The following is a 16,958-nucleotide window of genomic DNA, read 5'->3' on the forward strand; positions in this document are numbered from 1 at the left end:
AAGCAGTATCATACTTATGAAAGCAGGGACACCTCATTAGGAATTATTAACTATAGAATCATCCGTTCCGTCTCAAATCCCTCATAGATCTCAGCAGTTCCGTTGTTTTCCATCTTGAGGATGCACATAATTTATAGCTTCCAGTGCACTTTCAATTGCTTCAACAAAACTGTCGCTGGGCTAAATAATCGCGTGCTCGCTTTTGAGTTTTGCTTGCATGCCACAGAACTGGAACCTGTCCAGGGCTCGAGTCGACTCGGCTCGTGTGTGCTGCTTGACTGACAATGGCTCTGGGCCGCTTGATGAGCCCTCATCATTTGGGAGGGAAAGGAGTGGAGTGGAATGGAATGGATTGGTCAGCGGCCAGAGACACCTGCTGCCCCCACTGTCTCGTCCACATCGAGGCGGCATTGATTGTGGAACCAGCATAAGAGGTGCCCGGTGCCATCCAATTGGGATAAGGTTGAGGATCTCCATCGAATATGAGTGCAAATGCTAGAGGGACTCGACTCTTGCCAACAGACCAGTCGGACTTTCCAGGCCATTACCTTAATGTGCTGACCATAGAGCGAGCCATTCCAGGCCATTCTCAGCCAGGCCGGAGAGAGCATAGGAGCCAACAATAACGGGCGACAATGAAACAAATGTGAAAGGGGTGGGGGTAGGGGTAACGGCCGAGAAGGGAGCCATGCAAATGGCGGCAGCAACCACTCCCAGGTGAACCACCCTGCTGCAACTTCCCCACCCCTGCCAGTGGCAGTGGCAGTGTGCAACAAGCTAGAACAGAATGACAGTAAACAAAGGCATCAAATTAAAAACTAAACTGCGTCCACTCAAAATATGCAAACAGCTCCGAGGAGACCGAAGGGGGACCGACCAGATAGCCATGTGGTCAGCGCTTGATTATGCATCCATTGATGATGGCCACCACAAAAGGGGTTGTCCAAGAGCACGTACCGTACCCGTACCCGTACCCGTACCAATGCCCTACCCCATGCCGTGACCCATACAAGTACATTAAAAAGTAAAACCGAAAGCGAAAAAATATTGCAAATTGCTTTGCAGCTCATGCAAGTGGCAAAAATGGCAGTCCCTTACTGGACTCGCCTCAACCCGATCCGAGGCGACCCGACCCGACTCCTATCTGTGCGCAGCGATGCGCGGATTCCATTCAGCTGACCCCCCATACCATGCCTACACCATTTATAGGTAGGAGAAATAAAAGAATGCATAGCGCGCAACGCTTTTTCAGTGCGTAAGGCACCATTTCTGGCATATTTTTTGCAACACTTCCGACAACACAGCTCCATTGCAACAATGTTGCTGCCCCGAGCCTATCATTTTGGGCATTTTGCTCGCTTTTTTGTCGAATGACTTCAACTGCATTCCTATTTTGCACTTTAAAGCTTTTCCGGCTTTTATGGCTGAAACTGACTAGAAAAAGAGAACATCTGGCCATCCACTAATCCTTGCCAGGATAACAATCCATTCTGACAACAACGAAAAAAGAAAAACCAGAAAAATAGAGATTGCCGCAGGAATGAAAGAGAACTTGGGGCACATCAGAAATGGTTGCGGTCAAAACTGGAGAGACAAGGTATGGGACAGAAATCAATAGAGAATTATGGAATATCTCTTGATTTTGAAGCTGGAGTGCAAAGCCCCATAAAGTAAGGGAGTGTATAAGTAGATTCTTGAGCAGGAGGTCCTATTCAGATGGACGGGACCCAAAGACACTTACCTCTGTCCCAACAAATCTTTATTTCAAACTTTATTATAAAGATCTCGTACATTTCAGCCACAGCCTGGTATTTCATGTTACCACTTTACATTGTGTTCCCAGCTCTGCTTGGACCTGGCCAAAGACCATTCCCCTGCCCCCGCGCACTCCAACGCCGCGCTCCAACATGTTTTCGCACTTTTACGTCTGCCTATGGGGCAGGGGCCTAACATCTGCCGTTTGCTGCTGCGGCTGCAGTTGCTGTCCTGTCTGAATGTTGATTCACCGCAAGGGCGCCATGTGTCAGAAGCAGGAACAGGAGAAGCAGCAGGACGACCAGGAACGAGCCATATGCAAACGCCATTTTTGCTTACTTTGGCTAGGTCTGGCTGGAAGCCTTGAAGGTGAATCCGCACGGGAGATACTCTACAGATCATGATAGAGATGAGAATCTCCTGTTTCGCAGTTAGATTGCTTTGCTCTTCTCGCCTCTCTCTTAAGTGTGCCAGCAGCTGCTCTCTTCGCCACGCATCATGGAATCGGTTGTTCCGGGACGAACACTCAAAAGGTGTATTCCTAAATTTCCGCTCTTCGAGTCGCCAACTGTCGTTGAGCCGGAACAGGCGCTCTCTGTGCAAATGCCAGCCCTCGATTAAATACACCTTGGCACTAACCGAACACTGCTGCTTGTTGCATGCTCTTCAACCGTAACTTCTCTCTCGGGTTCGGCTCTCTTAGCCTCCACCCGAAGCCTGGCTTCGTGCGCCCCGCTTCGGACACGAACCAGCCGCGTATAAAAGGCAGAGCCGACGACGCGGCGCCTAAGTCCTTCGACGACCGCCGCGCTGTCAACCTCGTTTGTCTTGGAGCAGACCCCACATACCATTCACCGTACACATTAAGAGTGAAGCGAGTGAAGAGTACAGTAATTTGGTTTCCGTGGACTTCGTTGCGCCTCGATTCGGGTGTCCCAAAGTGCAAAGCAGAGCGAAACAAGTGCGGGTTAGGCGGCAGGAATAATTGTAACATTGTTTGCCAGCGCCTTTATAGGGTGTTTAACTTTCACGCCCCTCCCCAAGCGTCTCCCCGGCCCCAACCCTACCCCAACCGAAAGTCGTTTGTGTCGGCATGCGTGAGAGCCATTTGCATAAATTCCACGTCTGACTCCGAGTTTTTTTCGCGGTGTGAATGAGAAATTGCCAGACATTTCAGAGACCAGAAGAAGAAAGAGAAAGTTTCGCATAAATAAGCATTTAAATTGCCCCTGCAACAATGGCTGCCCCAAACATTTTGCGGCTAATTCTATTGGCGGCGGCTCTGAGCTGTCCCGCGGTTGGAGCTGCCACCGCCGGCGTGGTGCTCAGCGACGTGAACAACATGTTGCGTGATGCCGCCCGAGCCACCTCGGAGAACCCTGCGAGGGCAAAGAACAAGAAGGAGCAGGCAGTGCCCTCCAGTGTGGAGCTGCTGCGCTTCGTGGAGGATGCCGAAGAGGGCGAGGATAGCGAGGACGACAGCCTCGGCTCCCTGGAAATGCTCTCCAGCGGACAGACCCTGCCGCAGACCCCGGACTCCACCTCCCCCATCAAGCTGGGCGATCAGGTGCGCCTGCTCTCCAAGCAGCTCAATGCCCTGATGATGCGGCGCCGCGAGGATTACGAGATGCTCGAGCACAATCTCCGCAAATCCCTGAGGCTCACCACGGACGCGGCCAGCGCTGATGCCGATATGCGGACGGAGCTGAACAAACTCAGGTAGGATGGATGATCATTAAAACCATTCCATGTCTCCGTTCTAGGGGAGAACTCTAAATTGCATTTGAATTGTTAATTAGGAGCCCGTGCAGTTGGTCAATGTCTTGCCATTAATTTGTGGCCCCAGAGGGAGAACTTTGAACCAACTTTCCGCGAGTCCCCGAGACCCGGAGTCACGCAGAACTTCGTCGGGTAACTTTTTCCCCACCTGCAGCTAGTGGGGGAATTAGTGGCCCTAGAAAATAGGCAACAGTTTTCATGTTGCGCTGAGTTTAAATTTTTCCAGTTGTCCAAGTTTGTGTCTGTTTCTTGGGCGAAATGCCAAAGGAATGCGAAGAAGTACGAACAGGGACCGTCTCCTCCTAATGCAAACAAATCTTGTCGGGGGGAAGGGGCTGGGAAATCTAATCAGAGCTGAGCCACAAGCCACGAGCCATGTGCCTGTCCAAAAGCCCAGCCCAAGTTTGCGTAGTATTCGTGATTTGTTTCGTTGTCGTGGGACTGAGGCTGACTAATAATGATTGTCTCATCGAGCAGAACACACATTCATCAGTCCCCCACCTCTCTGGACTCTCTCTTGTCCCTTGGTGGTGCCCGTATACGGCGTAAAAAATACGTAAAGACGGCACACAACACACTCTTAATTTACTGTACAAATAGCTACGGTTAGTCCGTGGTTGTTGCTGTCGTGGACATCGTAAACTTTGTCAGTGACACCGTAAATAATTCAGGACACGCGCACACGCACACACATACGAAACGTACTCGTATATGCTATTTAGAGAGGAAAGGCGCTCCCGGGACAACCGCCAGTCAAACGTCATGTCAACTGTGGTTTATGTGATCCACTGGCCACACACTAAGCCAGTTCCTAGCAGCGCCCCCCCACCCCACACATCAATTTCTGATCCGACTGTGTGGAGCGTCCTTTATGTTGTGCGTCCTGTCGTGTCCTGTTGGCTTGAGTAGATTTGATAGCATACGCAGTTGGCTGTTTGGAGCCCTGCATCGGAGTCGGGCCCTCACTTTTGGTAATTAAATTGTGACCAGTAATCGCGACGCTGATGCGAAATCCAATGTGGATGTGGAGGCAGATGCCATCAGCCATCATCAAATCATTCACAGATGCAGACACATGCACAGCCAAGCAGTGCTGCTGTGTGGAGCATTTTGCGTTTTCAATTTGCTCGCTTGTCATTGACAGCATTTCCAATTTTCACCTGAATGACGTGCCCTGTTTGGGAGTTTTTCTACATCTTCTTCCCGTCGTGCGGCTGATGGAAAATCCGTTTGGCAGCCAGGCGAAAAAAGCAATGCATGTTCCCATTTGTTTGACATTACAACAGTTTCCATTCGTAAGGGTTCTTCTACTTCCACCCTTTGTTTTCGAGTACAGAGCGGGCTAAAAAAAGCGAATCTGCTCTTGGTTTACTTTGCAAAGCATTGGGAAATTGGTAGTTTTAGAGCTGTATTATTCCCGTAAAACTTTTGTACACTTTCACTCTATTATTCCACGTTCCCGCCCGCTTTTTAATTAAATACTTAAGTAATTATGATAAAAAATAACACAAAAATGGTAGCAGAACTTTTACCACATGGATCGCAAAAGTTTTCCAAGTCATAAAATTAACAAAAACAGACACACACACACGGAAACAATTTGAAGCATTGCGTATACGCAGGCAAAAATAAAATCCCAACCAAATATTATGTGTGCATGTACAAACCAGAGAACGGTAGCAGGCCAGACCAACTTTTCTTTTTTCACCCCTACCCTGTTCTAGTGTCCTGTGTTTCTTGATGAAAATTTCATGTAGCTTTGCTCTTTTGACAGAGGAAAACAAGAGGATCAGGAGGAGGAGCAGGAAGGACAGGGAAAGGCCGGAAAGGAAGCTGCAGCTTGCGCCCAAAATAAAACTTTTTTCCTACAATTTTGAATTTGTTGTGCTGCTGCCCCTTCTTCTGCGGTGACTCCTGCTGCTGCTGCTGCTTATTCCGCTTCCTTCCAGCTGACTTCTTTAATTGTCTGAAATGCCACAAAAATGCGTTCAAGCTTTTCTTTCTTCGCCTACAACTGCCACAAGTGCTACAACATTTTTGTTATCAAAATTTTAACAACGTTTTTCCCAGCACTTGCCGCCATTTGTGGCTGCCACTCTCTGCTCGTTTCGTGGATTTTTGGTTAAAGTTTGTTTGCTTGTTTGCTTTTTTTTCTGTTAGATGACTTCTGTGATTTCCATTTGCACCGGAGGTGGGGCGCCGTCTGCCCATGACTGAATTAATTCCGCAATGGGAAATTGAAAATGTGCATGAAAATGCAACGATCGGGGGAGTACAGAGAGATTTAGTGAGTGTTGGAGCTTGATTATATGGCGGCTAAAATCCCATTAGCGGACCGCAAGGCAATTAGGTCGCCTGTCCGCTTGAAAATGTCAATTTAAATTAGATTTTCGGGTATGGGGCCAGACAGAGCCCCAATTATAACGTTATGCAGACGGCCCACGCTGCTGCCTCCGTGGCTAATTAAACGTATTTTCAGAGAGAGATTTTAATGCTTGAACTTTCGATTTTGTGTATTCCACAGGGAAGAGGTGGCCAGCCTGCGCGGCTCCCAGGGCGGAAACAAGGAGCGCCTCACCGTCGAGTGGCTGCAACAGGCCATCTCCGAGATCCGCAAACAGCTGGCAGAGCTGCAGCACACCGCCGGCAACGTGGCCAAGGATGTGCAGCAGCGTAGCGCTGGCTACGAGGACCTGGCCACAATCCGCAGCGACTTCCAGCAGATCAAGCTAGAGCTGGCCGCCCAGCACGAGCGACAGCAGCAGACAGAGGTGCTCGTGCAAGAGCTGCGGGAGGAGATGCTCCAGCAGGAGGAGGACTACCAGCATGCCCTTAGTCGCCAACAGCAGCAGCAGCAGCAGCAGAAGGAACACTCCACGCCGAACTCCGCAAGCATCGAGGAGGAGAGCAGCAGCAGCAGCAGCCAGGAGGTGGGTGCACACTTTATGCTAATGATCAGATAAGCACGCAGGGCTCGGCCAGGTGAAGGGCCCTGGTTTAGGGCCCTGCTTTAAGTGCGGGCCCATAAAGCCGCCACCAACCTGGTGGGGCATTATCTGCCGTTTTATGCCTTATTTTATACTCGGAGCCAGCTCGGGTGGGGTGGAGCGGGTGGCGTGTGGCGTGTGGCGTGAGGGGTGCCCCATCATCATGCGGCACGATGTGCTAACGGTTCGCATTGACTAGGGTCGAGAGCCGAGGCCCGGCCCTCTGCCTCCGTTCTAATGGCTCGGCAGGGGCACTGGCACATACGCTGCCCAAATTACTCATACGCACCGCAGGACGTGGTCGTATTTAATATTTAATGCCTGGCACTCAGCCTCCCCACTAAGCCAATGAGGCCCTATTGGCCATGTGAATCATTTAAAGAGATGGCTGGAACTAGAGATCTTTCATTTGGGATCGTTTTGCACACCTTCTAGGGGTATGGGATCTGTCAGCAGGAGACCGATAAATCTCGATATACCAGAGGGCGGGAGTCGATGCAACTGGAAATCTACGTCGATGGAGCTGGCGATTCCAAATAGTCGATTTCCTTGCACCTTGTTAATTATAATTAATGTCAATAAAGGGCCAACATCAGCAGCAGGCAGCAGGCAGCATCGACCACAGAAACGGCAACGGAGTTCCGCGGAGGGAACAACAATGGCAAAGCAAAAAAGGCAGCTGCTAACAGGTAAAGGGGCTGCCAGGCAGCCAGGCAGCCAGGCATCCTGGCTGCCGCTGCTGCTGCACGATAGCGAGGCAACGGGGCAACAAGCTCCCCAAGTTGCTTCATTAAAAGGATTATGCGTCGGTCCGCCTCAATATGAGAATGCGGTTGCGTCGTACGACCGTCAGCAAAATATGTCAGTGGGGCCCTTCTCGCATGGGGAAAGCTTAAAACTGGTTTATCTGCCACCTGTTTTGGCCATCTCTTCTGGTGTTGTTGTGGCTCTGGCAGTTGTGGTTGTGGCTAAACCCCCCAGCCCGCCTCACTTTGAAGTATGGCTTAAATGAAATTTGCTTGCTTAGACGAATACTTTGTGTTCCCTTTGTGTCCGCCCGCACAAAAGCCGAGAAATTTCATTGAGCTGAAGCAATTACCCGTGACTCAAAGGCGAAATAGAATTTTAAAGCCAAATAATAACGAAACAACAAGATGGAACACTTTTGGTCGACTCGCAACCCGCGGCATACCCGCTAACTCTTATGAAAATTCTGAGGTTTGACCTACAACGCGCCAAAAGGACGCATCAAATCGAAATCCATATACCCTGGATCTCCTCCAGCACGAGGTATATTCGATGGGGGATTAAATGTTCAGCCAGGCAGCTTAAGCGGCTTTCGTCGGACCTTCAGCGCACACGCACGCATCAATGCGGCTGTTCACATGGCCTACATGTGTATGTGTGTGGATGTGGATGTGTATGTGTATCATTAATAGGGTGGGGGCCGGAACCTTTGCCAAAATATAAAACGAAATTGCTGAAAATTGCAAAACAAAAAGCAGGAAATCACCTTTTAATCGCCTTCAATGGAAACGCAGGGATAACACAGAGGGCGGGAGGGGGAAACAGCGAGTGGAGGGGGGCTATATATGAGGGACCGTGGGGTCCCGCTGGTCCAGTGGCAAGTGGTCCAGCGGCCAGCTGCTCCAGAAACTGGCTTCAGAGGGGCGACTCTTGTTGTTGCCGTCTTTTGTCTTACCAACTTTTGGCAGCCGACAGAAGAAGAAGGACAGGGAGTAGCAAAAAATGAAGGACAGACAGAGAGAGAGAGAGAGACTGGGAGGAGGAAAAGCAGCAACGGCAGATGCTCTCAAATGCCCCGATAATCAGTTCTCTCCCTCGCTGCCTTGCCTCCTTTTTCCCCCAGCATCCCTGGTGATGGGATGTGAGCGATGCTTCAGCACAATGTGATCTTTTCCTTACAAGGGTATGCCCAGCGAAAGGTGTTTGAAGGACACTCTCTGCACCCATAAGGACTGCAATTATATTACAATATCATTTATCTACCGCACAAATAAATGGACATAAAAGGGTATCAATAGCTTCGCTTTTTGTCTGCTTTATTTTGTCCCACAAACTGACAGAAAAAAACAGAAACAAAAGCGATATCGGTGGAGGTGAGCAGGACCCGACCATCGAAACCTGTTCCTAAAACTTTCCCACAAGACACAGCCAAGGACCACGAGAAATTTTTTTGGAAACTGTTATTATAGAAGCGCAACAAAGCAGAAATTAGGTTAAATTAGAACAAAGAGCAGGCAACAGCTCACAAAGAACAGAGAAACGAAACCAGAGAAGAGGATGCGATGGGATGCGATGCGATGGGATGGGATGGCAGCTGCAGAACCGAAAGCAGCTCAAGGAGAACCAACAAAAAATAAATAAAAATAATGCTAAACAATAAAATTGCTCAGGTGGCTGGGGAAAAAGCTACAATTTCGTTGTGTGTCTGGTTAAATTTAATCAACTTTTCTTTATTTGATTACATGGAAAATGTGGCAGACAGAGAAGCCAGAGAAACTACGGAAGGGAACAAATTATGAAAAATATGCAAAGCCTGGAGAGACCCTTTTTGGATTAGGGCGGCACAGTCAGATGTTAAGAGAAAATAAATAGAAAAGCGCCATAAATAATAGAAATAACAATAAGTGGCAGAAAGTGTGTGGCTGAAAAGATGAAAGCACCCAAAGCTCGGCAGATTAAAGGGAACTTTCAGTCGTAACCCAAGGGCCAGATTATGAAGCAATCTAATACATAATTAATTAAATGAAATTCCCTTCGAATTGTCTGTGGTTGCTCTTTCGATAGCAGTCAACTTCTCTGAGAGGTAGCCCAATCTCTGGGAGCTCTCGACCTCGTAACCCGGCACCCATTTAGCCATTAGAGCTGATGCCGTTTGAGCTCTAATCGATTCTCCTGGCCAGGAGTCGACGCCTCGCGAACAAGGGACACATCTGCCGGTGACAGCATGGCATTGACTATAATCTGACAACTCTAATTGCAAATTTCAGTCAAAGATATGTCTAAGCACATACACACGGCTATTTCCATATACATCCATGTACATATGTTATATAACAAATCGCTTTGATGAAAGCTGTCACTGGCAACAGTTGGCGAGATAGCCAGGGAGTCTGTGGGGCAAGGGAGGAAACCGAAAAAAACGCAAATGTTTATCATTGGTTATTGATGCTACCATAACTGCCACAAGGAGTCGGAAAGAATAGAATCTGGTACATGCTCCTGCTCGTCTGAGGGACTTGCTGTTAAATTAGCAAGGCAAACAAATGCCAGGCCGGCAGACAGACAGACATGTGTATATATATATTAGTAGCAGCAGCATCCAGAAGCACCAGCAGGACCGGAGTGAGTCAAAAGGATCCCCATGGCAGGCCTGAGACACGGAGAATCCGGTTTCGGTTCCAGGCGACAGGCATGCGGCGTTTGCTCCCCCCGCACACTCCGCTCTCGGGCATTTTTACCTTATTTATGTTGATATTTGTTTTGCTTTTGTTTCATGATACGTTCCCTGCTCTCCCCCTTCGCTACACTGCGAACAAATATGTAACCTGTTCTCAGATTCAGCGCAGGTTCTAAGGAAAGCCAACATTGAAATATTCCAATAAGCTCTATTTTGTTTATATCCTCAATTCCTCATTGCTTGATTTTTGCAGACCTCTCATTTGCAACTGAAACTTGGTGCCAATTGGTGCTATTTTCTCTCAGTGTAGCCGTCCTGTCACTGGCTGAAGCCTCTATTGTTTCTGTTTCTGCTTCTGTTTCCTCTGCTCCTCGTGCTGCTGCTGTTGGCAATTTGTTTGATTGTTCAAGAGGTTGTTGCTGCGCTCCTAAGGTGCCCCCTGCCCCTGCCCCTGCTCCTGCTTCTGTCCCCCCTCCCCCAACACATGTATGTACACCTACGCTGTACATACTTGATATTTATTTCATGAGTCGAATTATCTTTATTGAAACTTTTGGCATGCACTTGGGACTCGATTCGAGTGGGTGGGGGCCTTGGTGTTTGGGGGTTCGGTTCTGGCTGAATGGAAATATGATCCCAGCGGGGGATCTCCATGACTCGAAATACTTTTCAATTTCTAAAGAGTTTTTTGCATTGAGAGTGCGAGTGCTCTTTGTATTTTACGCAAAAAATTTAAATGTGCTTTTTGGCGAAATATATTTCTGGGAATAATTCTAGTTGGAAAATTATGCACACGTCTGCCATTTTTTTTTGGCCAAGGATAAGGTTGTCGTTGACGTTGCCTTTGAGGTCGGGTTCGGGTTCGGGCTCGTCCTCGGGCTCGGGCTGGAGGTTGAGGTCGTCCTGGCACCGGGCCCCCAAATGCGCATTAACCTAATGGCATTTTGTGGCACCCGCTTCCCTAGAACTGCTCCACCTTCTCTCCTCCTCGACCGAGCGTAACTTTTTCAAGCATCGCACAAAAGTCCTATTAAATTTTTACGACAATTCGCCGTAGAGCAGAAGCCGAAACCGTAGCCGAAGCAGAGTCTGAAGGCGGAGCAGCATGAGCAGATTTTTCCTCTTTTTCCTTTTGCAATGCACATATACCGCCCCCCGCCCCCCGCCCCCCAACAGCCCCACTGGAATAGCTGTCACGCTAATAGCAAATCCTTGTTAGCTTTCACTTAAGTACAGCATGTAAAATTTTCACTTTTAATCCTTGAACAAACCCACGAAAGGAGCTGGGGATCTGGCATGCTCTAACCACTCGCCCTCATCCTCGCTTTGTGTGTGCGCCTGGAAATTAATTAGTTGACTGCTCCTCCCGCCCACAACTCTTGCCACTCACCCCCTTTCCATTTAAAACATTTATGCTTCAATTTCGATTTCAATTAACGCGACCATCGGCGAGCCATCGCGAAAAGAAATCATTTCCTAGTCTCGGGGCTTACAACCTGTCTCCTTGCGAGAAATTTGAGCTGCATAAATCACATTTAATTATAGCGCTGATGGCCGGAATTTATATGCCACCTCACCGACACGGACATCTATACGTGTATATGTATATGTATGTGGTATATATGTATGTATATGTATATTGGGGATTTCTCCTTTTTTGATGGCCACTTCCCGTCTCGTCCAGAGTTCATATAAAACGCGAACGTGTCGTATTAGCTGCGTTCGTGACCTTTCGCATAAAACAACGTCGCTTCCACGTCCCACATCCCAGAGCGAGTGCAGCACCGCTGCTCCACCACTCTGCGGCACGTGCGTGAGGGCAAAGCAAACACAGAAAGAAGGAGCGAGGGAGGGAGGGGTGGAGGGAGGGAGAGTGAGAAGAAGCCCCACGGTCTGGAGTGCGAGTGGCAGCCATGTGGTCGCCCGTTCCAGTGCTGCCCCGAATCGTTCGAACCCCGATGAGGCACAAACGCAACTTTGGCATAAATATTCATGAATTCGTACATATTTTCCATATTTTTCGTTAGCTTTCTGTTCGTTTTATTTTTTTTGCCTCGGCGACTAATTGAATTCGAGGAGAGAAATGCCTTCAAATTACGGAAAATAAAATGTGTGTTAAAAGTCCGGCATTGTATATCTTTCGGGAAAAGTCAAACAGTGCCCCAATTTAAAGGGTATGAATGCCATTTGCTTGATTAAGGGTTTTGCACAGATTTATTGTTAATTAAAATATGAAGAGGAGGATAAGCGAGTGCCAGTAATTTTCTGTCGAGAAAAGGCTTCCAAGTGAAGAAAGTTATTTTCTCTCATATTGGAAATCTCTTTTCTCTGATTAAAGAATTCCTTTCAGTGGAGCTCCTTCTCCAGTCAGAAAGTCATTTGGAGTCAGAAAAAGCTCATATTTCCGGAATTTCACTTTTTTCACGTATAAAATATAAAGAAGAGAAATGCGAATTTTTTTTGTACGTATTGGTGGCCCAGAGAAAACCCTTCATGAAAATAATCTTCAAAGTCAAAGCAGAGGAAATCCTTGAATGGAGAAGCGAAAAGGAACTCGTTTTTCTTTTGATTTCGACCCTTTTAAAGCAGACACCCCACATATACCATAATTCTGGCTCAGATAGGACCCCTCCGGGGTTGACACATTCATTGCATTCATTAGCAGCACACTTACAGTCGGTTTTTGTCCCCAGCAGCGTCGTCCTTTATTAGTCAATTACGAGAGACTTTTCTATTAATCATGGCCGTCCATTGAGCGGGGAAAAGCAACCATCTAATGAAAGGAAAGCAGAACGAAACGAGTGAGACAGATACATATCACGGCCACGCAAATCCATTCACTGCACTCGCAGATACTCAGTCGCAGACACTCAGTCGCAGATACTCGGAGATGGTAGGATGGTAGAATGTGACCCAAATGGCATTACCTTAGTTTACAGCTGCTCGCGAGGCTGTCACTCTGCGAAATTATTTCTATGCATACTCGTATTGCGGGTACGAGTATGTGGAAATTTATGCAGCTTCTTTTTTCCGCAGAGGAGCAGCAGCAGCAGCTTCAGGGACTTACACGCTTTTGCTGTGGCTGGGGACGGGGACGGGGACGGGGCTGACATTATTGTTGCAAGCTTTTCAGTCGCCATCCTGCTGCCTCATCCAAAACGTAACCCAAGCCCACCTGCTGTCAGGCAACCGCTGCTGGTGCCTGGTTATGAAATGCATTTATAATAAATGGATTTAGCATTCAATTCCCAGCACATAATCCCCGCCAGCGACGCCTCCGCACACACAAACACGCCCAATCCCTAGCGCCTCCCCAGACAACAAAAGAGATAAACTAAAAACCATTTCGGGATTTCAAGCTCCTAATCTCCATACGCATTCTCTATCCGTTACAGCTCTCTGGCTCCAGTTCCAGCTCCAGCTCCAGCGTCACTCTGGCCGACCACAAACGCCGCCACTGCCGGTTCCAGAGCCAGCAGATCCACGCCCTGCAGCAGGCCCATCGCGGACTCCGGCGGCAGGTGAACGAGCTGCGCTTCCACCACATCGATGAGCGGGTGCGCAGTCTGGAGGTGGAGCAGCACCGCATCGCCAACGCCAACTTCAATTTGAGCAGCCAGATCGCCTCGCTGGACAAGCTGCACACCTCCATGCTGGAGCTGCTCGAGGACGTGGAGGGGCTGCAGACTAAGATGGACAAGAGCATACCGGAGCTGCGGCACGAGATCTCCAAGCTGGAGTTCGCCAACGCCCAGATCACCTCCGAGCAGAGCCTGGTGCGGGAGGAGGGCAAGAATGCGGCCCGCTCCCTACAGGCCATGGCCGTCAGCGTGAGCGTGCTGCAGGACGAGCGTGAGGGCATACGGAAGCTCGTGAGCACGGTGGAGAGTCTGCAGACGAATGTGGACAGGCTGCAGTCGCTGGTGAACGATGAACTGAAGAATAAGGTAAGTCCTGCTCCTCCTCCGGATCTCTCAGACGGACATTGACCGCCTTCCCATGCACACACTCTACATATACCTCTCTCTCTCTCTCTGCTCGTCTTGTCTCTTCTGCAGCTGTCACACCTGAACAAGCCCCACAAGCGTCCGCACCATCAGCTCCAGCAGCAGCAGCAGACGCAGCAGGAGGCCAGCATCGACTCGGCCCTGGCGGAGACCCTCGTGAGCGAGCTGGAGAACGTCGAGGCACAGTACGAGGCCATCATCAATAAGCTGCCCCACGACTGCAGCGAGGTGCACACCCAGGCGGATGGCCTCCACCTGATTGCGCCCGCCGGCCAGCACCATCCCCTGATGTCGCACTGCACCGCCGACGGATGGACCACGGTGCAGCGTCGCTTCGACGGCAGTGCCGACTTCAACCGCACGTGGGCGGACTACGCCCACGGCTTCGGGACCCCCGGTGGCGAGTTCTGGATCGGCAACGAGCAGCTGCACCACCTCACGCTGGACAACTGCAGCCGACTGCGGGTGCACATGCAGGACATCTACGACAACGTGTGGGTGGCCGAGTATGCCCGATTCTACATCTCGTCGCGGGCCGATGGCTTCCGCCTGCAGATCGGGGAGTACAGCGGGAACGCCTCCGATGCGCTCAACTACCAGCAGGGCATGCAGTTCTCGGCCATCGACGACGACCGCGACATCTCACAGACGCACTGCGCTGCCAACTATGAGGGGGGCTGGTGGTTCTCTCATTGCCAGCACGCCAATCTGAATGGGCGCTACAATCTGGGGCTGACTTGGTTCGACGCCGCTCGCAACGAATGGATAGCGGTCAAGTCCAGCCGGATGCTGGTGAAGCGACTACCCGCCGCCGAGTGCCAGGCAGGAACGAGCGGCCCGGGCCCGGCGCCCGCGACAAGTGCAACCTCAACCACAATCCCAGAGGCTCAGGCGTCGGTGGCATTGACGGCATCCACCAGTACGCCCAGTACTGTGGTGCAGTTCATTGCCGCCGCTCAGGCGTAAGTGAGCTGTAACACCCCCCCACCCGTGAACCGGGCTAACGGGAACCGGGAACGGCTACAGTGAACCACCAGAGCCAGGCCTACTATAGTTGGGAGTGCACTGATCGTTTGTGGGAGTGGGAGTGAGAGTCCGAAGCGGAGACGGAGGCGGAGGCGGAAATGGAATTGGAGCTCTAAAAGATCCCTAATCCTAATCCGAATTATGTTAGTGTAAAGTGGACGTGGAGTCCTTGTACATAGTCGATCAGCCCTAAGTTGTAGCATTAATCTGTCGAATGGAGCTTACCCTAGACGTATCCGTAGTCAAAATGTCGGTCCATCAGTCGTCAACCCAAGCAAACCGTATAAATATTCAATTCTTTGGTCTTTCAAGCAGATCTCATAGAGGCTTAAGTCCCACGAAGCTCTAAAAGGAGAGAGAGGTAGAGAGTAGAGTGCGGGAATATCATATGAGAAGAAGCCGAGTGAATGTCTAGACATAATCGCCACTAACTTAGTTATAACCATTAAGAGCATCAGCTATCGATCTACTCTAGTTAAGGCTCATCTCAGACAAATAATAAATATACTAGAAATGGAAATGCAAAACATGTACTTTCAGCAGCAGTTTTAGGATCTAGCTTAGGGCCCCCATATCAGTCATACATAGTACATATATATATATATATATATATATATATATATATATATATTCATATACATATATCTATATATAGCATTGGTAACTGTACTTTTAATTGTAATTGTTGTATCATATGTATAATGTTGGGTCTATATACCATATGTGGATCCCCATTAATGCTTTCTAAGTGTTTGCTTCAGAGTTATAGCCCCCGAACCACCCCCCAAACCAACGGAGTCGCATGCCAAAGAGATCAAGTCAGAAATAGTTACCGAAACACCTACGAAAGTATGCAAATTTATACACACAAACAAAACAAAAAACAAAAACAAAACAAAACAAAACAAAAAAACAAGAAACTATTTTCTGCAGTTTTGCATATACCAAAAAACCAAACAAACGAAGTGAAAGAAGGGCGAACCATACGAGCTAAAACTTGCATTTAGAACATAAGTTATGAACTATATTATATACATATGTATGGTATACATTAACATTATGTCCTGTACATTAAGAAACTCGAATTGGAAACAGAAAACAGAAGGCACGGCCCTATTTTACAATAAATAAATTGATGTGAAAGAAAAAACTCGACAAAAAAACAGAAAAAAACAACGGAATAAATCTTTGGGAGTTTTATTTTAAGAGCATAGCGGGAGGAAGACTTCATGAGCATGGAGTAATTAATTAAATTGCCAGTAAGAACTCAATCCGAGCCGATTCTAAGTAATCGACTCTGAGGGATGGTTTTATTCCCGCCCTCGCCCAGTCCCTATCGGCCCTGAAAAGTATGCTACACTGGCTGCATGAGCTTTGCCTAGTCATGCACATACACACCCACTCGCTTCCAAAGCCAAAGCCACATGCACATCCACATGTGTATACTTAGAAAGGGAGATATATTTCAATTGAAGGATGTTCACACCCGGAGTAAGATGGAATAGTTTTCTTTTGGAGAGCTGGGGGCCATTTATCAGCACGGAAAAAGTTGCCAACTGCCAGTGCCAGTGCCGGCGCCAGCCAAGCAGAACTTTAATAATGCAAAGCTCTGACATTTTTCATCTTCTCGTTATATTGAATCCGCTTTGAGGGGCAAGTACTAGGGCCATGCCCTGACACGCTGATCTCCTTATTTATGCATTTATTTTGTTGACATTCTGCAGTCAAAACTCCCCCAGCTCCAAATGGATAACTGACTGCGACCCCATCTCCGCACGCGCACTGAATGCGACTTCGACTCCGACTCCGACTTCGATTCCGATGGCGATGGTGTTTCCTGCAAAGTTCAAAGCGTATATTTGAAAAAATCAGAGCTGGATGAGAGATGCATGGCAATTTTGTTATGCAAATGCGCCAGAGAACATACAAATTGACAGGATACGCGTACGTAGGGCATTCGGATCGAAATGTAAGACTCGT

The 16,958-nt window shown here is 48.7% G+C and overlaps 1 protein-coding gene across 1 annotated transcript; it reads left to right on the forward strand.

The window, feature by feature from the left end:
* The first annotated feature begins 2,616 nt into the window (after positions 1-2,616).
* On the forward strand, positions 2,617-15,556 carry LOC6592366 (protein scabrous). The gene is made up of 4 exons (XM_002017935.2): positions 2,617-3,474; positions 6,059-6,464; positions 13,341-13,892; positions 14,004-15,556. The coding sequence occupies exons 1-4, from the start codon at positions 2,993-2,995 to the stop codon at positions 14,916-14,918; spliced, it is 2,355 nt and encodes a 784-aa protein (XP_002017971.1). The 5' UTR covers positions 2,617-2,992; the 3' UTR covers positions 14,919-15,556.
* The last annotated feature ends 1,402 nt before the right edge of the window (positions 15,557-16,958 follow it).

This window comes from Drosophila persimilis, unplaced genomic scaffold (genome assembly GCF_003286085.1).
Source record: "Drosophila persimilis strain 14011-0111.01,24,50 unplaced genomic scaffold, DperRS2 tig00000002-arrow-pilon, whole genome shotgun sequence".
Lineage (NCBI taxonomy): Eukaryota > Metazoa > Arthropoda > Insecta > Diptera > Drosophilidae > Drosophila > Drosophila persimilis.

Bases quoted from the DNA above. Each gene is read 5' to 3' on its own strand.
- LOC6592366 (XM_002017935.2), top strand. From the start codon at position 2,993: ATGGCTGCCCCAAACATTTTGCGGCTAATTCTATTGGCGGCGGCTCTG. The intron at 6,465-13,340 runs GTGGGTGCACAC...TATCCGTTACAG, and splicing joins GCAGCAGCAGCAGCCAGGAG to CTCTCTGGCTCCAGTTCCAG. The intron at 13,893-14,003 runs GTAAGTCCTGCT...TCTCTTCTGCAG, and splicing joins ACGATGAACTGAAGAATAAG to CTGTCACACCTGAACAAGCC.